The 17,241-nt window shown below is 39.6% G+C and overlaps 1 protein-coding gene across 7 annotated transcripts in view; it reads right to left on the bottom strand.

The window, feature by feature from the left end:
* Positions 1-16,314, bottom strand: part of LOC124148569 (filamin-C-like) — a 130,036-nt gene extending 113,722 nt beyond the window's left edge. For 3 of the 7 annotated variants that reach the window (XM_048390478.1, XM_048390479.1, XM_048390480.1), the window contains exon 1: positions 15,645-16,314. In XM_048390478.1, the coding sequence (XP_048246435.1) occupies positions 15,645-15,981 (337 nt within the window). In that variant the 5' untranslated portion in view covers positions 15,982-16,314. The remainder of the gene's footprint in view (positions 1-15,644) is intronic. The other 4 variants (XM_048390482.1, XM_048390481.1, XM_048390483.1 and 1 more) reach the window with 2 other exon arrangements.
* Positions 16,315-17,241: the final 927 nt, after the last annotated feature.

Raw genomic sequence — 17,241 nt, 5'->3', positions numbered from 1 at the left:
AACGTCCAACACCCACAGTCACAGTGTACCCTCACATAGACAGGACGGTGAGGTGAAATTGGGTTTAACGTCGCATCCAAGATTATTGCATTATTATAGCGACGTGCATGCACGCTGCTTGTACTAGTCCAGACTGATTCTGATTTATAGTGCTAGCACACTGAGATACCATGCCGCAGTTTAACATGAATACCCCATTCAGACACTGTATACTGACTCAGAGCCAACCAGTCCTTGTTTTAGCCCCTTAATGCTGAGCGCCAGACAGGGTAAGAACAAGTACCATCTTTTAACGTCTTTTGGTATGACACAGCCGGGGATCGAATCCCGGACCTTCCGCTCTCCGGGCGGACACTCTAACCGGACAGAGGGGAATGACACCTAAAACGCCCATCAAACAGAGGCTGAAACAGATAGTTGCCTACAATGAAGTAATAACAGTGCTTCAGACTGCCAGGGGCACCAGCCACTGACCCATGTAGAAACATATGACCCCATTCAGGACAACATGGCCCCCTTGGGCACATTTCTAAACAAAGCCCTCGTTGTCACTGGTAATGGCCTACTTAACCTGTATGCATTCAAGCTAATACTCCGTATAATAAACTGTTACATCTTGTTGAGATCAGCCCCTGGCTCCTGTCCTGAGAGAAGTACTGTAATAAACTGTTAAATCTTCTCCAGACAGGGTAGTTGTCAGATCAGCCCCTGGCTCCTGTCCTGAGAGAAGCACTGTAATAAACTGTTAAATCTTCTCCAGACAGGGTAGTTGTCAGATCAGCCCCTGGCTCCTGTCCTGAGAGAAGCACTGTAATAAACTGTTAAATCTTCTCCAGACAGGGTAGTTGTCAGATCAGCCCCTGGCTCCTGTCCTGAGAGAAGTACTGTAATAAACTGTTAAATCTTCTCCAGACAGGGTAGTTGTCAGATCAGCCCCTGGCTCCTGTCCTGAGAGAAGCACTGTAATAAACTGTTAAATCTTCTCCAGACAGGGTAGTTGTCAGATCAACCCCTGCCTCCTGTCCTGAGAGAAGCACTGTAATAAACTGTTAAATCTTCTCCAGACAGGGTAGTTGTCAGATCAACCCCTGGCTCCAGTCCTGAGAGAAGCACTGTAATAAACTGTTAAATCTTCTCCAGACAGGGTAGTTGTCAGATCAGCCCCTGGCTCCTGTCCTGAGAGAAGCACTGTAATAAACTGTTAAATCTTCTCCAGACAGGGTAGTTGTCAGATCAGCCCCTGGCTCCTGTCCTGAGAGAAGCACTGTAATAAACTGTTAAATCTTCTCCAGACAGGGTAGTTGTCAGATCAGCCCCTGGCTCCTGTCCTGAGAGAAGCACTGTAATAAACTGTTAAATCTTCTCCAGACAGGGTAGTTGTCAGATCAACCCCTGGCTCCAGTCCTGAGAGAAGCACTGTAATAAACTGTTAAATCTTCTCCAGACAGGGTAGTTGTCAGATCAGCCCCTGGCTCCTGTCCTGATAGAAGCACTTTAGGATACTCCTAACAGAACAGATGACACAAAGTTCTCCAGTTGATATGAATGTGACCAGTTTCCCGTTTTACAAAGGGACTGTAGTCCCAATAGTCATTACCCAAAGACTGCTTGGTGGGGAGCGTCCAAAGTCAGGGGAGATTTTGATCACATAACATCCATCAAACTGTTCCCATGTTGACCAGTCTCCATGTTTAGAATAGGGATATAAAAATATCATAAATCCTTTCTTATTTATATAATGAAAGCATTCTCTATGAACGTGTCAAACATTTCCATATGTGTCAAAAATATTTGTGTTTTCAAGAAGCGGTAGGATACATGTACCATCTTTTTTAACCTTTCATAACACAATGCCAGAGGTTTCTCAATCAAATTAATTTTCACACTTGATGTGCACACCTGATGTAAGTCCCAATAAAACAACATAAGAACAGGGTTAACAGACTGAGTGTATATCTCCTCTGCAAACATCTCCAATGACTGAACCCACTTCAGTTTCAGCAACTGTTTATCCTCAAAAATAGCTGTGGTACATCCACATCACAACCAAATGATGGAAATGGAAGCAGAAATTCTGCACACAATGCAACTAATGATGATAATTTGATACACAAGACAAGGTGTTCACTGCCTTGGCTGCTAGAAGTTCTGGGGCAATGTGTTTAGGGAGGGTGGTATTTAGGTGCAGTCTCATTCAATGGCAGACAAATGAAGCATGTCATTCCGAATCTACAGTTTCACAACTGAAGCTTATCAGAAAATCAGATACCTGCCAGCTATTCAATAACTTTCAAGGTAGAAAACAGCCACTAATCTCAACTCGTAAAAACTGTACAACTAGTAGTTTTTACCTCCAGATTGAATCACGAGGAATGGTCCACTAAACTCATTCTGCTGGTTCATTTGATTCCTGGAATACCATTTCCTAACAAATACTGATAAGAATATCATGTTTAATATCATGTCTGCAGAATACAATAATTGTTCAGGTGCATGTTGATAAGGTTTCATGATAGGTACATAATTACTCAAGCAAATATTAATAGTTCTGTCCAGAAGCATATTTCCTTCCCACTATTCATCTAGGATGTCAAACTCCAGCGGCAGTCAAATTAGGAAAAAAATATTATTTGGTATAAAAAAGGATTTTAATAAACTATTCAAACGTTAGACTACAGTTGTTTTAAAGATATTTCATTTCCCCAATCTACAGGTAACTGGACCGGAGCACAAGTAGACTCTGCTTATGTTGAATCTCCAGGACCAACCATGAGAAGGTGAGGTGAGGTGAAATTGGGTTTAACGTCGCGTCCAAGATTATTGCACTTATATAGCGACATGCATGCACGTGTATGTGTGTGTGTGGCTGCTTGTACTAGTCCGGACTGATGCCGATTTATAGTGCTAGCTCACTGAGATACCAATGAATACCACACTCAGACACAGTATACTGACTCCGAGCCGACCAGTCCTTGTTTTAGCCCCTTAATGCCGAGCGCCAGACAGGGTAACAACAAGTACAATCTTTTAACGTCTTTTTGTATGACGCGGGCCGGGATCGAACCCTGGACCTTCCGCTCTCCGGGCGGACGCTCTACCACAAGACCACGGAGGCGGTCACCATGAGAAGACTTCCCTGAACTCGGTAGTGCCGAGCCTGCAGCTGGAGGTGTCGTCATCGATAGTTCATTTCCTTGGTCAGCGACTTTGCTAGATACTATAACTAATGAATGGATTGATACTAAAAATTTTATATCAACTGTTTCAGATCTTTAATCTGCATGGCCACGAACACCAATGTGCAAGTAATAACCTATATAACAGTAATACTACATGTTCTTTATTTTAGTACTACTTGTTTATGTTAGAACAACTTGTTCTTTATATTAATACTACCTGTTGTTTATAGTGGTACTGCCTGTTGTTTATAGTGGTACTGTCTGTTTTTTATAGTGGCACTACCTGTTGTTTATAGTGGTACTACCTGTTGTTTATAGTGGTACTACCTGTTGTTTATAGTGGTAATAATTGTTGTTTATAGTAGTACTACCTGTTGTATATAGTGGTACTATATGTTGTTTATAGTGGTAATAATTGTTGTGTATAGTGGTACTACATGTTGTTTAGAGTGGTACTACCTGTTGTTTATAGTGGTACTGCCTGTTGTTTAAAGTGGTACTACCTGTTGTATATAGTGGTACTACATGTTGTTTATAGTGGTAATAATTGTTGTTTATAGTGGCAATAATTGTTGTTTATAGTGGTACAACATGTTGTTTATAGTGTTAATAATTGTTGTTTATAGCGGTACTACCTGTTGTTCATAGTGGTACTGCCTGTTGTTTATAGTGGTACTACCTGTTGTATATAGTGGTACTACATGTTGTTTATAGTGTTAATAATTGTTGTTTATAGTGGTACTACCTGTTGTATATAGTGGTACTACATGTTGTTTATAGTGTTAATAATTGTTGTTTATAGCAGTACTGCCTGTTGTTTATAGTGGTACTGCCTGTTGTTTATAGTGGTACAACATGTTGTTTATAGTGGTACTACCTGTTGTTTATAGCGGTACTACCTGTTGTTTATAGTGGTACAAGTCAAAATAAGGTGCAAACAAAGAACATTATTGACGTTTTTCAAAGAGGAAGAAGTGAGGGATGTGGGGAACATCCCCCTGCCCATGAAGCAGCCATGGTCACTGATGCCTGGAGAGAGACTTGTCACTGTGACACGTGGCCGGCCGCACATTCCAGGGCCCAGTGTCAACAATGACAGTCCGGTGAGACTCGCTGACCACCAGATGGACACAGCCAGTACTGGACACTGACGGACATGTTGAATCACAACAGTAAAGTACTTCGGTGTGGAAGTGTGTTGGTTACAGAGTATACAATAAGACAATAAGCATGATACATCATGTACACAAGTCTGAATCAGATTCATACAAACATACACACGATACATGTTTAATATTCTAGGGAGTCTTTTCTATATGCTTTGATAAGAATATATAGTTCCACAACCGACGAAATGTTCACTAAAACACCTAAGGTCAATTTCACTGTTGAAATATAATCTTGTTCAGATTTGAAATCCAGTTGTCTGGAAGTTGCTAGGCAGTGAAACCTATTTGTGGTAAATAATGAACTATTCATGGTGTTACATATATCATGTCCATTGCTCCCAGCTTGCCGGAACATCCATCAAGTACCCACATTATACTACGATGTCAGCCCAAGTACTCAAAACATTCAACAGGATGCAGGTTGTCATTTTCCCCAAGAGATTAGTGGTCATTTTCGACATCCTCAAGCAATTTTGTTTTACAATTTGATTATTTTTCAGCTATCTGATCTTTTTGTGTACACACACGATATATATTTCAAATATCTGGTCTAATATGCAATTCCACAAAAAAAAACACTCTTTTGGGTCTCACCTTAAGTTGTTTTCATTGATAGACTTCAGGAATGAAAGAAAACACTATCTTGGGGAGACATTTTTATCAATTGTTGTGAAATACAGTGTACAACAATGAAAAGAGTGTAGCCTTGATCAATAGAGACTTGTATTCAAACATGTGCAACAGTCTTCAGTGTTCCCTGCTGGATATGACTGATATATCACCCTGCTATATGATGTATCACCTGATATAGGGAACATGCATGGCATACCCTGCATACCACTCACTCAGGAGGTATGAGTGCACGAGTCAAACCACTCGGGACAGCTATGCTTGTTGGCTTAACTTAAGAAGACTACAAACATCATAATCAGAAAAAATGTTTCTGCATTCTAAAACAGTCTATCATAACCTGGTAACAGCTGTCTACTTGCCAGATTTCATCAATTATGCTGGTGTCGGATTTGATACAACTACACTCACACATTCGCAGCCACAGTCAAGATCAATAACTTCAGAATAATGCTGTTGTCAGTGTCTTGCCACTGAGAGAAGTCGTGTTGTTGTGTTTAAACAATAGTAAATTTTATTTCTAAAAGAAATGGGATTGGTCAATAGGAATACAAGTGTAAAAAGCCTATATGAAAACCTCTTCCAAACGAACAATCAAAAATATGACACAACAACAATCCAGTAGTGATGGTTTCAGATACACCTAAAATGTTGTTGTTGGTTTGTTGTTTAACGCCGCACTCAGCAATATTCCAGCTATATGACGGCGGTCTGTAAATAATCGAGTCTGGACCAGACATTCCAGTGATTGATATCATGAGCATCGATCCACGCAATTGGGATCGATGACATGCATCAACCAAGTCAGCGAGCCTGACCACCCGATCCTGTTAGTCACCTTTTACGACAAGCATAGGTTGCTGAAGACCAATTCTACCCCGGAATCTTTAAAGGTCCACCTAAAATGAATGTTCTGTCTGTGAATAAATAGATATCACAACTAGAACCAGTGAAGATCTGGGATAGAATTCATCTTCAGCAACCCATGCTTGTCATAAGAGGCGACGACCAGGATCACCCGGTCAGACTTGGTTGATGATGTCATCATTCCCAATTGCGTGGATCAATGCTCATGATATCAATCACTGGATTTTCAGTCCAGACTCGATTATTTACAGACCGCCATCATATAGCTGGAATATTGCAGAGTGTGGTGTTAAACAACAAACAAACGGCAGGCAAATGATGTAGACTTCATCTGACATACAGTACTTATAATGTTTCAATGTGCAATATTCAAGCTATATGACAGCAACTGATAAACCAGTGGTTGATATTATGAGCAACGTTCCATGTCATCAGGTACAATGACATGCAACCAACCAAGTCAACGAGCCAGACCACCGTTTCCATTTAGTCGCCTTGTACAATATCATCTCATAACAGCTCACAGAATTCTTCCTGAATAAGTTTGTTCAGCCATAACAGATGTTTCATTCCAGCTCAGAAGCGTTTCCCTAGCATGTCCTCTCACAAGATTCCTGTACACGGGATCAAAAGGTACATGCCTCTGTATGCATGGCACTTTATGTTTCTGGGATGGACTCTCCATCTCCCATGTCCAGCTAATACACTAATGGCAACTTGAAATGGCTTTCCTCAAACCAGCAAGTCAAGGAATTGGTCATTCAACAAGTTAATGGAAGTAATCAACTCATATATCCTGCTTACAATCATACCCTATTAATTTTAATAGCTGTTGTACATTTTTCACAGCCTAGGGGTCTCCTAAATAAACAAGCTACAATGATTAAAATGATCTGTAACAATTACAGCACCAGCTGAATTATCAGTAGGCAATCATATTTTTATAGATATACGTCTTTTATCAATGCCATCAATTAAATATTCTTGTGCCATATTTAAACAACTTCTATAAACATGATAAAAGCCATCAATTACACATTCTTGGGACATTTTTAAAACTTCTAACAATGCTATTAATTAATTGCAAAGTTTCAGCTTCTAGCAATAGCCCATCTATCATAACATTTAGACTTCAAGGTGAGGCTATGACAGGCCCTCCCGCTGTGGTGCATGCCTCTCCGGATCAGTGTAATCGAGGCTTGTCAATACCCTGTCAGCACCTCCATCACACCCTGGTTCACAGGTCACGGGAGAGGAGGACTGTTACACTTGACACCTGCAACTCCAGAGTCAGATACAAGCAATTATTGTACAATCTGCTCCGACTCCAGTGTCAGATACAGGCAATTACTGCACAATCTGCTCTGACTCCAGTGTCAGATACAAGCAATTACTGCATAATCTGCCCTGACTCCAGTGTCAGATACAAGCAATTACTGCACAATCTGCTCTGACTCCAGTGTCAGATACAGGCAATTACTGCATAATCTGCTCTGACTCCAGTGTCAGATACAGGCAATTACTGCATAATCTGCTCTGACTCCAGTGTCAGATACAGGCAATTACTGCATAATCAGCTCTGACTCCAGTGTCAGATACAAGCAATTACTGCACAATCTGCTCTGACTCCAGTGTGAGATACAAGCAATTACTGCACAATCTGCTCTGACTCCAGTGTGAGATACAAGCAATTACTGCACAATCTGCTCTGACTCCAGTGTCAGATACAGGCAATTACTGCACAGTCTTCTCTGACTCCAGTGTCAGATACAAGCAATTACTGCATAATCTGCCCTGACTCCAGTGTCAGATACAAGCAATTACTGCACAATCTGCTCTGACTCCAGTGTCAGATACAGGCAATTACTGCATAATCTGCTCTGACTCCAGTGTCAGATACAAGCAATTACTGCACAATCTGCTCTGACTCCAGTGTCAGATACAAGCAATTACTGCACAATCTGCTCTGACTCCAGTGTCAGATACAAGCAATTATTGTACAATCTGCTCTGACTCCAGTGTCAGATACAAGCAATTACTGCACAATCTGCTCTGACACTATGATCACTTCAGCCTGATTTATGGCAATGCAATAAACAAACACAATCCACCCACAGAACGTTAATTCCCCTGCACTTCAACACAGGGTACACATACTCAAACACTACGATACACTTGACCTAATTCAACCCCACAATCGTTTCTCCTCATCGCCCTCCTTGATTCCACTGTTATAGTTCAATAACCACTTTACAAAACGTTTTATCAGGCTTAAGCCAGGAAACATTAATTACTACATATTTTTCCAAATCTTTGAAAACAATGAGCGGCAGAAATTGTTATATTTATATCACATTGTTAAAAGCATGAGCATGATGAGGACATGGTGTCTAATTGTTGACATGGTTAGAGTCGGAGGCGTGGAGTGGTGTTGATAGTCTGTAGTACCTAGTGACAATAAATGATGTGAGATGGGATGCAGCAAGGCAAGAGGGAGTGACAATCTCATCATTAACTTAATATGGCCTAATCTGTGCTGTCTAGATGAAACAGTTGAGCTATAGCTGTCAATGGTTTCTTTAACATTCATTCTCACCCATGTTACAAAAGAAAAAAATAAATTTATTTAAAATGGTTATGATAATTCGTCAACGTGAGGCGAGAATGTGACAGTCTGTCACTTAGCCACAATGTAGCCTCTTGTTTAGTGGTAATTTGTCACTAAGCTCATCTTGAAATTAGTTGTAAGGCAACAGGTACATATTACATGCTTGTTTTATTAAAATGGTCACGTCAAGTGAGGTATGTAAAATACTTCTGCCTGAGTAGAATTCAAACACCAATAATGGGTTCAATATAATATATTAAAGTAGGACAGCTCATAAAACTGAGTTCTCTCCCCATTATTTGAATATTTATAAAAAAAAAATTAAATTCTTATATTGTGAGATGATGCTTTCTACTCCTGTATATTCTTATGTGTATGTATGATATGGAATTGTCATTCAGACATTAATAATCAATCTCTGTCCACTTAATGGCTATATAGGATCAAAATCAGACCAACTGTATAGTGTCCGACTACCACAGATCACTTTGACTCATTTCTGGGGTCAACAGTTCTCTTTTCATAACTGAAAGAACACCAGGGTTTGAAAGTCAGGTCTAGTCCTAGCCAAGCATTACACAGTATTATTTCAGTACACAACATATATGTTGATGGTGCTTGTTTATATCACAGCCTATATTCAATACATGACATATAGTCTGATGGTGCTAGTATACTAGTATATCACACCCTAGATTTCAATACATTACATATATCCTGACAGTGCCTGTGTATATCACACCCTAGATTTCAATACATTACATATATCCCGACAGAGCCTGTATATGACAGCCTAGATTTCAATACATGACATATATCCTGACAGAGCCTGTATATTTTATAGCCTAGATTTAAATACATTACATATATCCTGGCAGTGCCTGTGTATATCACACCCTAGATTTCAATACATTACATATATCCTGGCAGTACCTGTATATTTTATGGACTAGATTTCAATACATGACATATATCCTGACAGAGCCTGTATATTTTATGGACTAGATTTCAATAGATGACATATATCCTGACAGAGCCTGTATATTTTATAGCCTAGATTTCAATACATGACATATATCCTTGCAGTACCTGTATATTTTATAGCCTAGATTTCAAACCATCACATATATCCTTGCAGTACCTGTATATTTTATAGCCTAGATTTCAATACATTACATATATCCCGACAGAGCCTGTATATTTTATAGCCTAGATTTCAATACATGACATATATCCTGACAGAGCCTGTATATTTTATAGCCTAGATTTCAATACATGACATATATTCTGGCAGTGCCTGTATATTTTATAGCCTAGATTTAAATACATTACATATATCCTGGCAGTGCCTGTGTATATCACACCCTAGATTTCAATACATTACATATATCCTGGCAGTACCTGTATATTTTATGGACTAGATTTCAATACATGACATATATCCTGACAGAGCCTGTATATTTTATGGACTAGATTTCAATACATGACATATATCCTGACAGAGCCTGTATATTTTATAGCCTAGATTTCAATACATGACATATATCCTGGCAGTACCTGTATATTTTATAGCCTAGATTTCAAACCATTACATATATCCTTGCAGTACCTGTATATTTTATAGCCTAGATTTCAATACATTACATATATCCTGACAGAGCCTGTATATTTTATAGCCTAGATTTAAATACATTACATATATCCTGGCAGCGCCTGTGTATATCACACCCTAGATTTCAATACATGACATATATCCTGGCAGTACCTGTATATTTTATAGCCTAGATTTCAAACCATTACATATATCCTTGCAGTACCTGTATATTTTATAGCCTAGATTTCAATACATTACATATATCCTGACAGAGCCTGTTTATTTTATAGCCTAGATTTCAATACATTACATATATCCTGGCAGTGCCTGTATATTTTATAGCCTAGATTTCAATACATTACATATATCCTGGCAGCGCCTGTGTATATCACACCCTAGATTTCAATACATGACATATATCCTGGCAGTACCTGTATATTTTATAGCCTAGATTTCAAACCATTACATATATCCTTGCAGTACCTGTATATTTTATAGCCTAGATTTCAATACATTACATATATCCTGACAGAGCCTGTTTATTTTATAGCCTAGATTTCAATACATTACATATATCCTGGCAGTGCCTGTATATTTTATAGCCTAGATTTCAATACATTACATATATCCTGGCAGTGCCTGTGTATATCACATCCTAGATTTCAATACATTACATTTATCCTGACAGAGCCTGTATATTTTATAGCCTAGATTTCAATACATTACATTTATCCTGACAGAGCCTGTATATTTTATAGCCTAGATTTCAATACATTACATATATCCTGACAGAGCCTGTATATGATAGCCTAGATTTCAATACATTACATATATCCTGGCAGTGCCTGTATATTTTATAGCCTAGATTTCAATACATTACATATATCCTGACAGAGCCTGTATATGATAGCCTAGATTTCAATACATTACATATATCCTGACAGAGCCTGTATATTTTATAGCCTAGATTTCAATACATTACATATATCCTGGCAGTACCTGTATATTTTATAGCCTAGATTTCAAACCATTACATATATCCTTGCAGTACCTGTATATTTTATTGCCTAGATTTCAATACATTACATATATCCCGACAGAGCCTGTATATTTTATAGCCTAGATTTCAATACATGACATATATCCTTGCAGTACCTGTATATTTTATAGCCTAGATTTCAATACATTACATATATCCCGACAGAGCCTGTATATTTTATAGCCTAGATTTCAATACATGACATATATCCTTGCAGTACCTGTATATTTTATAGCCTAGATTTCAATACATGACATATATCCTGACAGAGCCTGTATATTTTATAGCCTAGATTTCAATACATTACATATATCCTGACAGAGCCTGTGTATATCACACCCTAGATTTCAATACATCATGGGGTGGTGCTTGTATCTGTCCTAGCCAACAGAGACGTGGGTTGATGAATAGTATGGTTATAACAGTGTTTGTTATTCATGAGGTGTCTGTCAGACGTGACCTGCCTTCACTCTGCTGTGTAGTGGCACAGGTATTGTTAGCTTAACCATCCCACACAGCTGACACTGGGTGCAGTCGCAGCCAACACACAGACATACACAGACACAGACACAGACACAGACACAGACACACACACACACTTACACACACACACACACACACCTGAACTAACGCTAATTGTATGCCAATATGTGTGTAGCAATTAACTTTCATTGTACATGTTGTATGTTAATGCATATATATGTAACAATTAACATTCATGGGTCTTGTATGTCATTGTACCTATATATATATAGTTCAAATATAAATACCAATAATCATGATAATAGGACTTGCCTGAAATTGTATAGCTACAGATTTATTTAGAAACAAGTGAGGCACCTTATCGCCAGCACGCAAAGTCAACGATCTAACCCACTCAGCCACTGAGGCTTCCACAAAAATGAAAGTCTGACAACTGGTAGTCTAGATCACATACTTTGTGTACCCCTCTGACAAGTGTAAATTGGCATGGCTCCCATAGCCGTAAGCTATGAAAACACAATGTCATTTAGAAAGTGGTCAAATGTAACAAATGTTATATTTGGGATAACACTTTCCGGACGGAACGGGACGGGACTCATACCAAAAAAGAACGAAGATCTGTACTTTACTCAGAGAGTGTTATCCCAAATATAACATTTGTTACATTTGACCACTTTTTAAATGGCACTGTGTGTTCACAGATACCCAAAGTTGGAAATGTTAGTTTTGGGGGGGAGACATGGATTTTCTTTGATGGGGGGGAGACATGGATTTTCTTTGATGGGTGACAAGTCAGGTGAAAAAATGGGTCGATCCTGTTACCTGAAACCAAATAATTTTGGGGAGGCCTAAAAAACTGCACTGGCAGTTTTAACTTATTTCTTTATTTGCTATTTGATACAAACATAAGGGAAGTCTAGAGGCACGACAGGAATTTTATCTATGATTCTAAACTAATTGCCCTTGGCAGAGAACTTGGTAAAAAATTGTTCTTTTGTTAAAAATTCGATTTTTTTTTTAGGTTCCTATTTTCCTAAATTCTGAAGTATTTTTAACATTGAATTTTACTATTGCATTCAAGGTTAAAGTGAGCAATGTTGAACTCAGCATTAAAACCTCTTCCTGTATTGGTGCTCTTATCAGGGAAATACATGTCACCTTACAAAGCGATCATATTTGTTATAAGTTATAACCATACAGTATGAAGTCGGAAATGTTTTATTCTAATTTGGGAATTCTTATTGATATTAGTTGCAGACTTAGGGCCGAATATTGACCCCTAATCATGTCCAGATAAACCCCTGCGCTATCAGCTCCTAATGATATGGCTTGATGGTAGTTGATGAGAAGATCCTCCTCCCCATCCCGCACTAGGTGAGATGAAGAGTACGAGGCGCCGCCCTCACTGTGACATGAATCACGGAGTGCTGCAAATACATGAGTGGTACCTGCACACCAGGAAAGACACTTGTGTTTACTTTCGTCAACCTCACATTTCCTCAAAAGGTCACTTTGAAATTTATAGCTTGTTTGTCCTATCAGCAGTGTTTACCTTGTCCACAAAAAACTGTCACCTATTTCACAGAGCATGATGGGAGTGATGGACGTGCGTGACGGCAACACTGACACACACCACCTTCTGGTCCAGCGGTGCACAACCATGGCGACAATTGTATCTGCCCTGGTATCATGAAAACAGTTACCTAACCCAGGCATGGCTAGTCTGGTGGTTGTTGAACTAGCTAAAATAGAATTAATATTTGAAAATAGTGAGTGAGTATGGTTTTACGCCGCTTTTAGCAATATTCCAGCAATGTCACGGTGGGGGACATCAGAAATGGGCTTCACACGTTGTAAGCTCAAAAGGGAATCAAACACAGGTGTTCAGCATGATGAGACACTTTAACCACTAGGCTACTCCACCACCGTACGAAAAAGTGAAAAGACCTGAACATGGTGTACAAGAATTTTTCAATACATTTCTTAATTATACATTTGCTGCAAAGTTAGAAATAAATTGTTATCATCCCTTAGTCCTCAAAACGTAATCTGACACAACGTTTCCATCTACCTAATGGTAAGAATGGTTGTCCACAACGAAATGTGACTATAGTCCTTCATGAATGCGTCAACTAGGGTGTGGGGGGCGGGCTGAAGGTGGGGAGTTACAATGTCCTGTGTCAACTAGGGTGTGTCGGGGCGATGATACTGACAAGTTTTGTCCACTTGTTTATAGCAATGGAGACAACAGCAACAATGACATGCCCCCAAAGTCACACACACACACACACACACACACAAGCTATTAGCCACACCCACTCTGATTTCACTGTTATAAGTAGACTGGAATGTAGGAGACATATTGATATAGGATGGGTGTTTTCTATCAAGAACATGCTTATCAGCGCTGACACACGAGTGAGTGAGTGAGTGAGTGAGTGAGTGAGGTAGAGTTTGTTGTTTAATACCAGTCAAATTGACCAGCAGTGTTGGGCTTTGATCTATGAAATATTCACACAATCATTCACACAATCAAGACACAAATGATAGTTGGCGTTTTGATTTGATTCATAATGAGATTTAGGAAAACAAATCTTTTCTTTTCCATTGTGTGAAAACAACCTGCTGATTACTCACCAATGCTGACTTATCAAACCAGCAGTCAACAAAGGAGTATATCATGTGTATAAATAACTTCAGGCCTTAAGTGGGACTGGGTGCAGGTCTGATTGTGCTGGTATGTTTAATGTGGGAGTCACACCTGAAGCAACTGAAATAGCTACTCTGTGAAACCATGACTTGTTACTAGATCACATTGTAGGCTGTTGTGTTTCTTTGTTGTTTGACACCACTCTCAGCAATATTCCAGCCCAGACAATCCAGTGGTTGACATCATGTCATGAGCATCAATCTACTAAAGTAGGATACGATGACATGCATCAAACAAATCAGCGAGCCTGGCCATCCGATCCCGATCACCTCTTATGTCTTATGACAAGCATATTCACCTCTTACAAGCATGGGCTGCTGAAGACCAATTCTAACCTGAATCTTCACGGGTGTGATGATTACTGACTTGTGAGATATTGAATAAATATATATATATGTACACACTTATATACCTACATGTGGCATAATGTACCAAGGTCTATACCAGTATGTTTGATAGTGTATATATACCAGTATGTGGAATATTCTTTATATACCGACATGCTGGAATATTGCCTTCATTGATGCTACAAGGGAAAGTTGAATCATACAAGAGAGACGGTTTGTAATCATGGTTGCTGATGAAATAGTTCCATCATTTCAACTTAATTTTGATATGACGGAGATATCGACATAAGTCAAAGTAACCTAACCATGTCGACCGTCCCATGTAACACACTAACCCCACCACAACAAGTGTTCACCCATCAGTAATAACACACTTGGTCAACCATGAAATACAGTGGGTTAGCAAGTGTGGCATTTGGGATTGTCCAGAACATAAACAGTGTCATGTAAGTGATTGTATATGAACATACAGCTATCAGATAATAAATCTGATTCCAAACTAACACATTCTTTGATATAGGAAGCACTGTTTTGTTAAATGGTACAGATCAAGACTCATCACGATATGGCTGAAATATTGCCAATGTGACGTAAAGCATAAACTCACTCACCCACTCACAGATCAAGACAGCATTTTCAGTTATTTAACTGAAATGAGATTTTAAAATTATTATATATCTTAAAAGCAAGGTGCTATCAACACCAATGACCCCCCCACCCCCCCACCCCAAAAATGAAAAATACAAAATACAAAATGCATCCGCATGACATGATATCAAATCATCTCGATGAAACAAACAACAGGCTATTGACATACATCGTTATTAATACCGGGCATTAACCTACATATATATATACAACATACTTAGTGAGATATACGTGAAATAGACATGTTAATCAGGTCAAAGGTGATAGATGGTTGTGGAGTCATGATCAGAAAGTGTCATTTGCTTAAGGCTAGCAAAACCTAGCGTGGTAAAGGTGGGTCTAGTGTAGGGGTGTGTGACTGCTTGCTTACCGATGTTGACAAGTCGTATATTGTCGGCCGCTATGGCATTCAGTGCGAGAGTGACATTTTCAAGGTACTGGTGTGGGTTATTCGGTTTCCTGATAACTCTTCCGATGCTGGGTTTCTGCTGTAGAGATGCTACGAGAACACACAACTTGACACCATCACATAAGTCCTCCTGTAGATTGTCCACTGACAGGCCAGACCCGTGAAGCTGTAGGTTTATCCAGTTCTGGAAAGTGTTTTTTTGTATAGTGATCCACTTGTCGCTGTCCCCACCCCTCACCGACAAGCCCCGACCCTCCCGGGATCTTGCCTGGTTGCCGATGATATCAACTTCGCCCATAGTTGTAATAGTAAATTGTTCCACAAATATCCAGTTATCAGGGGGTATCCCTCTTCATTCACACCTCTACAGCCGTCGGATCAAATTAAGTACAGAATCAATACAGTTCAATGGAGCCAATTTATCGATCCGCCTTGTTACCCGGCCGCTTGCTTGTTGTGTATCAGGCGACCCTGAACGTCAAATGCACTGACTCGGCGCTCGGCAAGAATGGACCACTATTGGTCTAGTACGAGGGTGTTGGCCTGATCCAGGTAGCGAGCTCGCCTCGCACTCCTTGGCTTTGCATATTCAAATCACGGTACACAGAACCGGTTTGTCTTCTCCGCCCGTCAAGCATGACAAGTGCCAACCACCTGGTCCTCATACTTACCTGACGAGTGTTTATATGTTGGCTGTTCAGTGGCGGTGTTCTTGTGAAATTACAGGTAGACAGATGAATTGCTCGTTGTGGTGTCGATGGTCATTTAATAGGTCCGCGTTAGTACGTCACATAATTTAAACCGTTTCATCTGATATTTTGGATGTAGGTACACTGGACAAGTTTTGTAACTGGTAACCTCAACTGATGACTTGGCGTCGTGGAAGTCAGGTCCCTGGTCTAACATATGTTGGCCCTCGTGAGGTAAACAGTTATATATGTCTCTGAGGATTTTATATTATAAAGGTACAATCATAATGTATAACTTTAGTTCTCGTTGTATTCGGAAGACATGTTACTTCCAGTGACCGTGATGGCGAGAACGTGTGTTTCGCATCTGACCACAATGAGTGACCTTTTACTGTACCAACAATGACCTTCTGACCCTTTTCAACACTTCACTTAAAACAGAATTGTTAAGTGAATCTTTATTGAACTTTTTCTGTGATGTATTTTTCTGATTTTATTTAAACTAGTTTTTGAACTTTTTAAGATTATCCTCCCCGATCTGAAGCTCATTGTCAGCCTATGTATAGACCTTGTTATGTTATATTCATGTGAAATATAGACATTGATTGTAACTCTGTAGCTAGGTGAGTGAGTGAGTTGGGTTTAACGCCGCTTTTAACAGTATTCTAGTTACATCGCGGCATGTCAGCATAATGTGGGAGGAAAGCCCGAAGTGATGCAGGTCTCAGTCTGTAGCTAGGGTGAGTGAGTGAGTATGGTTTTACGCCGCTTTTAGCAATATTCCAGCAATATCGCGGCGGGGTACACCAGAAATGGGCTTCACACATTGTACCCATGTCGGGAATCGAACCCGGGTCTTCGGCGTGACG

This window comes from Haliotis rufescens, unplaced genomic scaffold (assembly GCF_023055435.1).
Source record: "Haliotis rufescens isolate VD_foot unplaced genomic scaffold, xgHalRufe1.0.p SCAF_9, whole genome shotgun sequence".
In the NCBI taxonomy this organism is placed as follows: domain Eukaryota; kingdom Metazoa; phylum Mollusca; class Gastropoda; order Lepetellida; family Haliotidae; genus Haliotis; species Haliotis rufescens.
The sequence above is the reverse complement of the archived record's forward strand: the minus strand, read 5'-3'. Positions and strand labels throughout refer to the sequence as shown.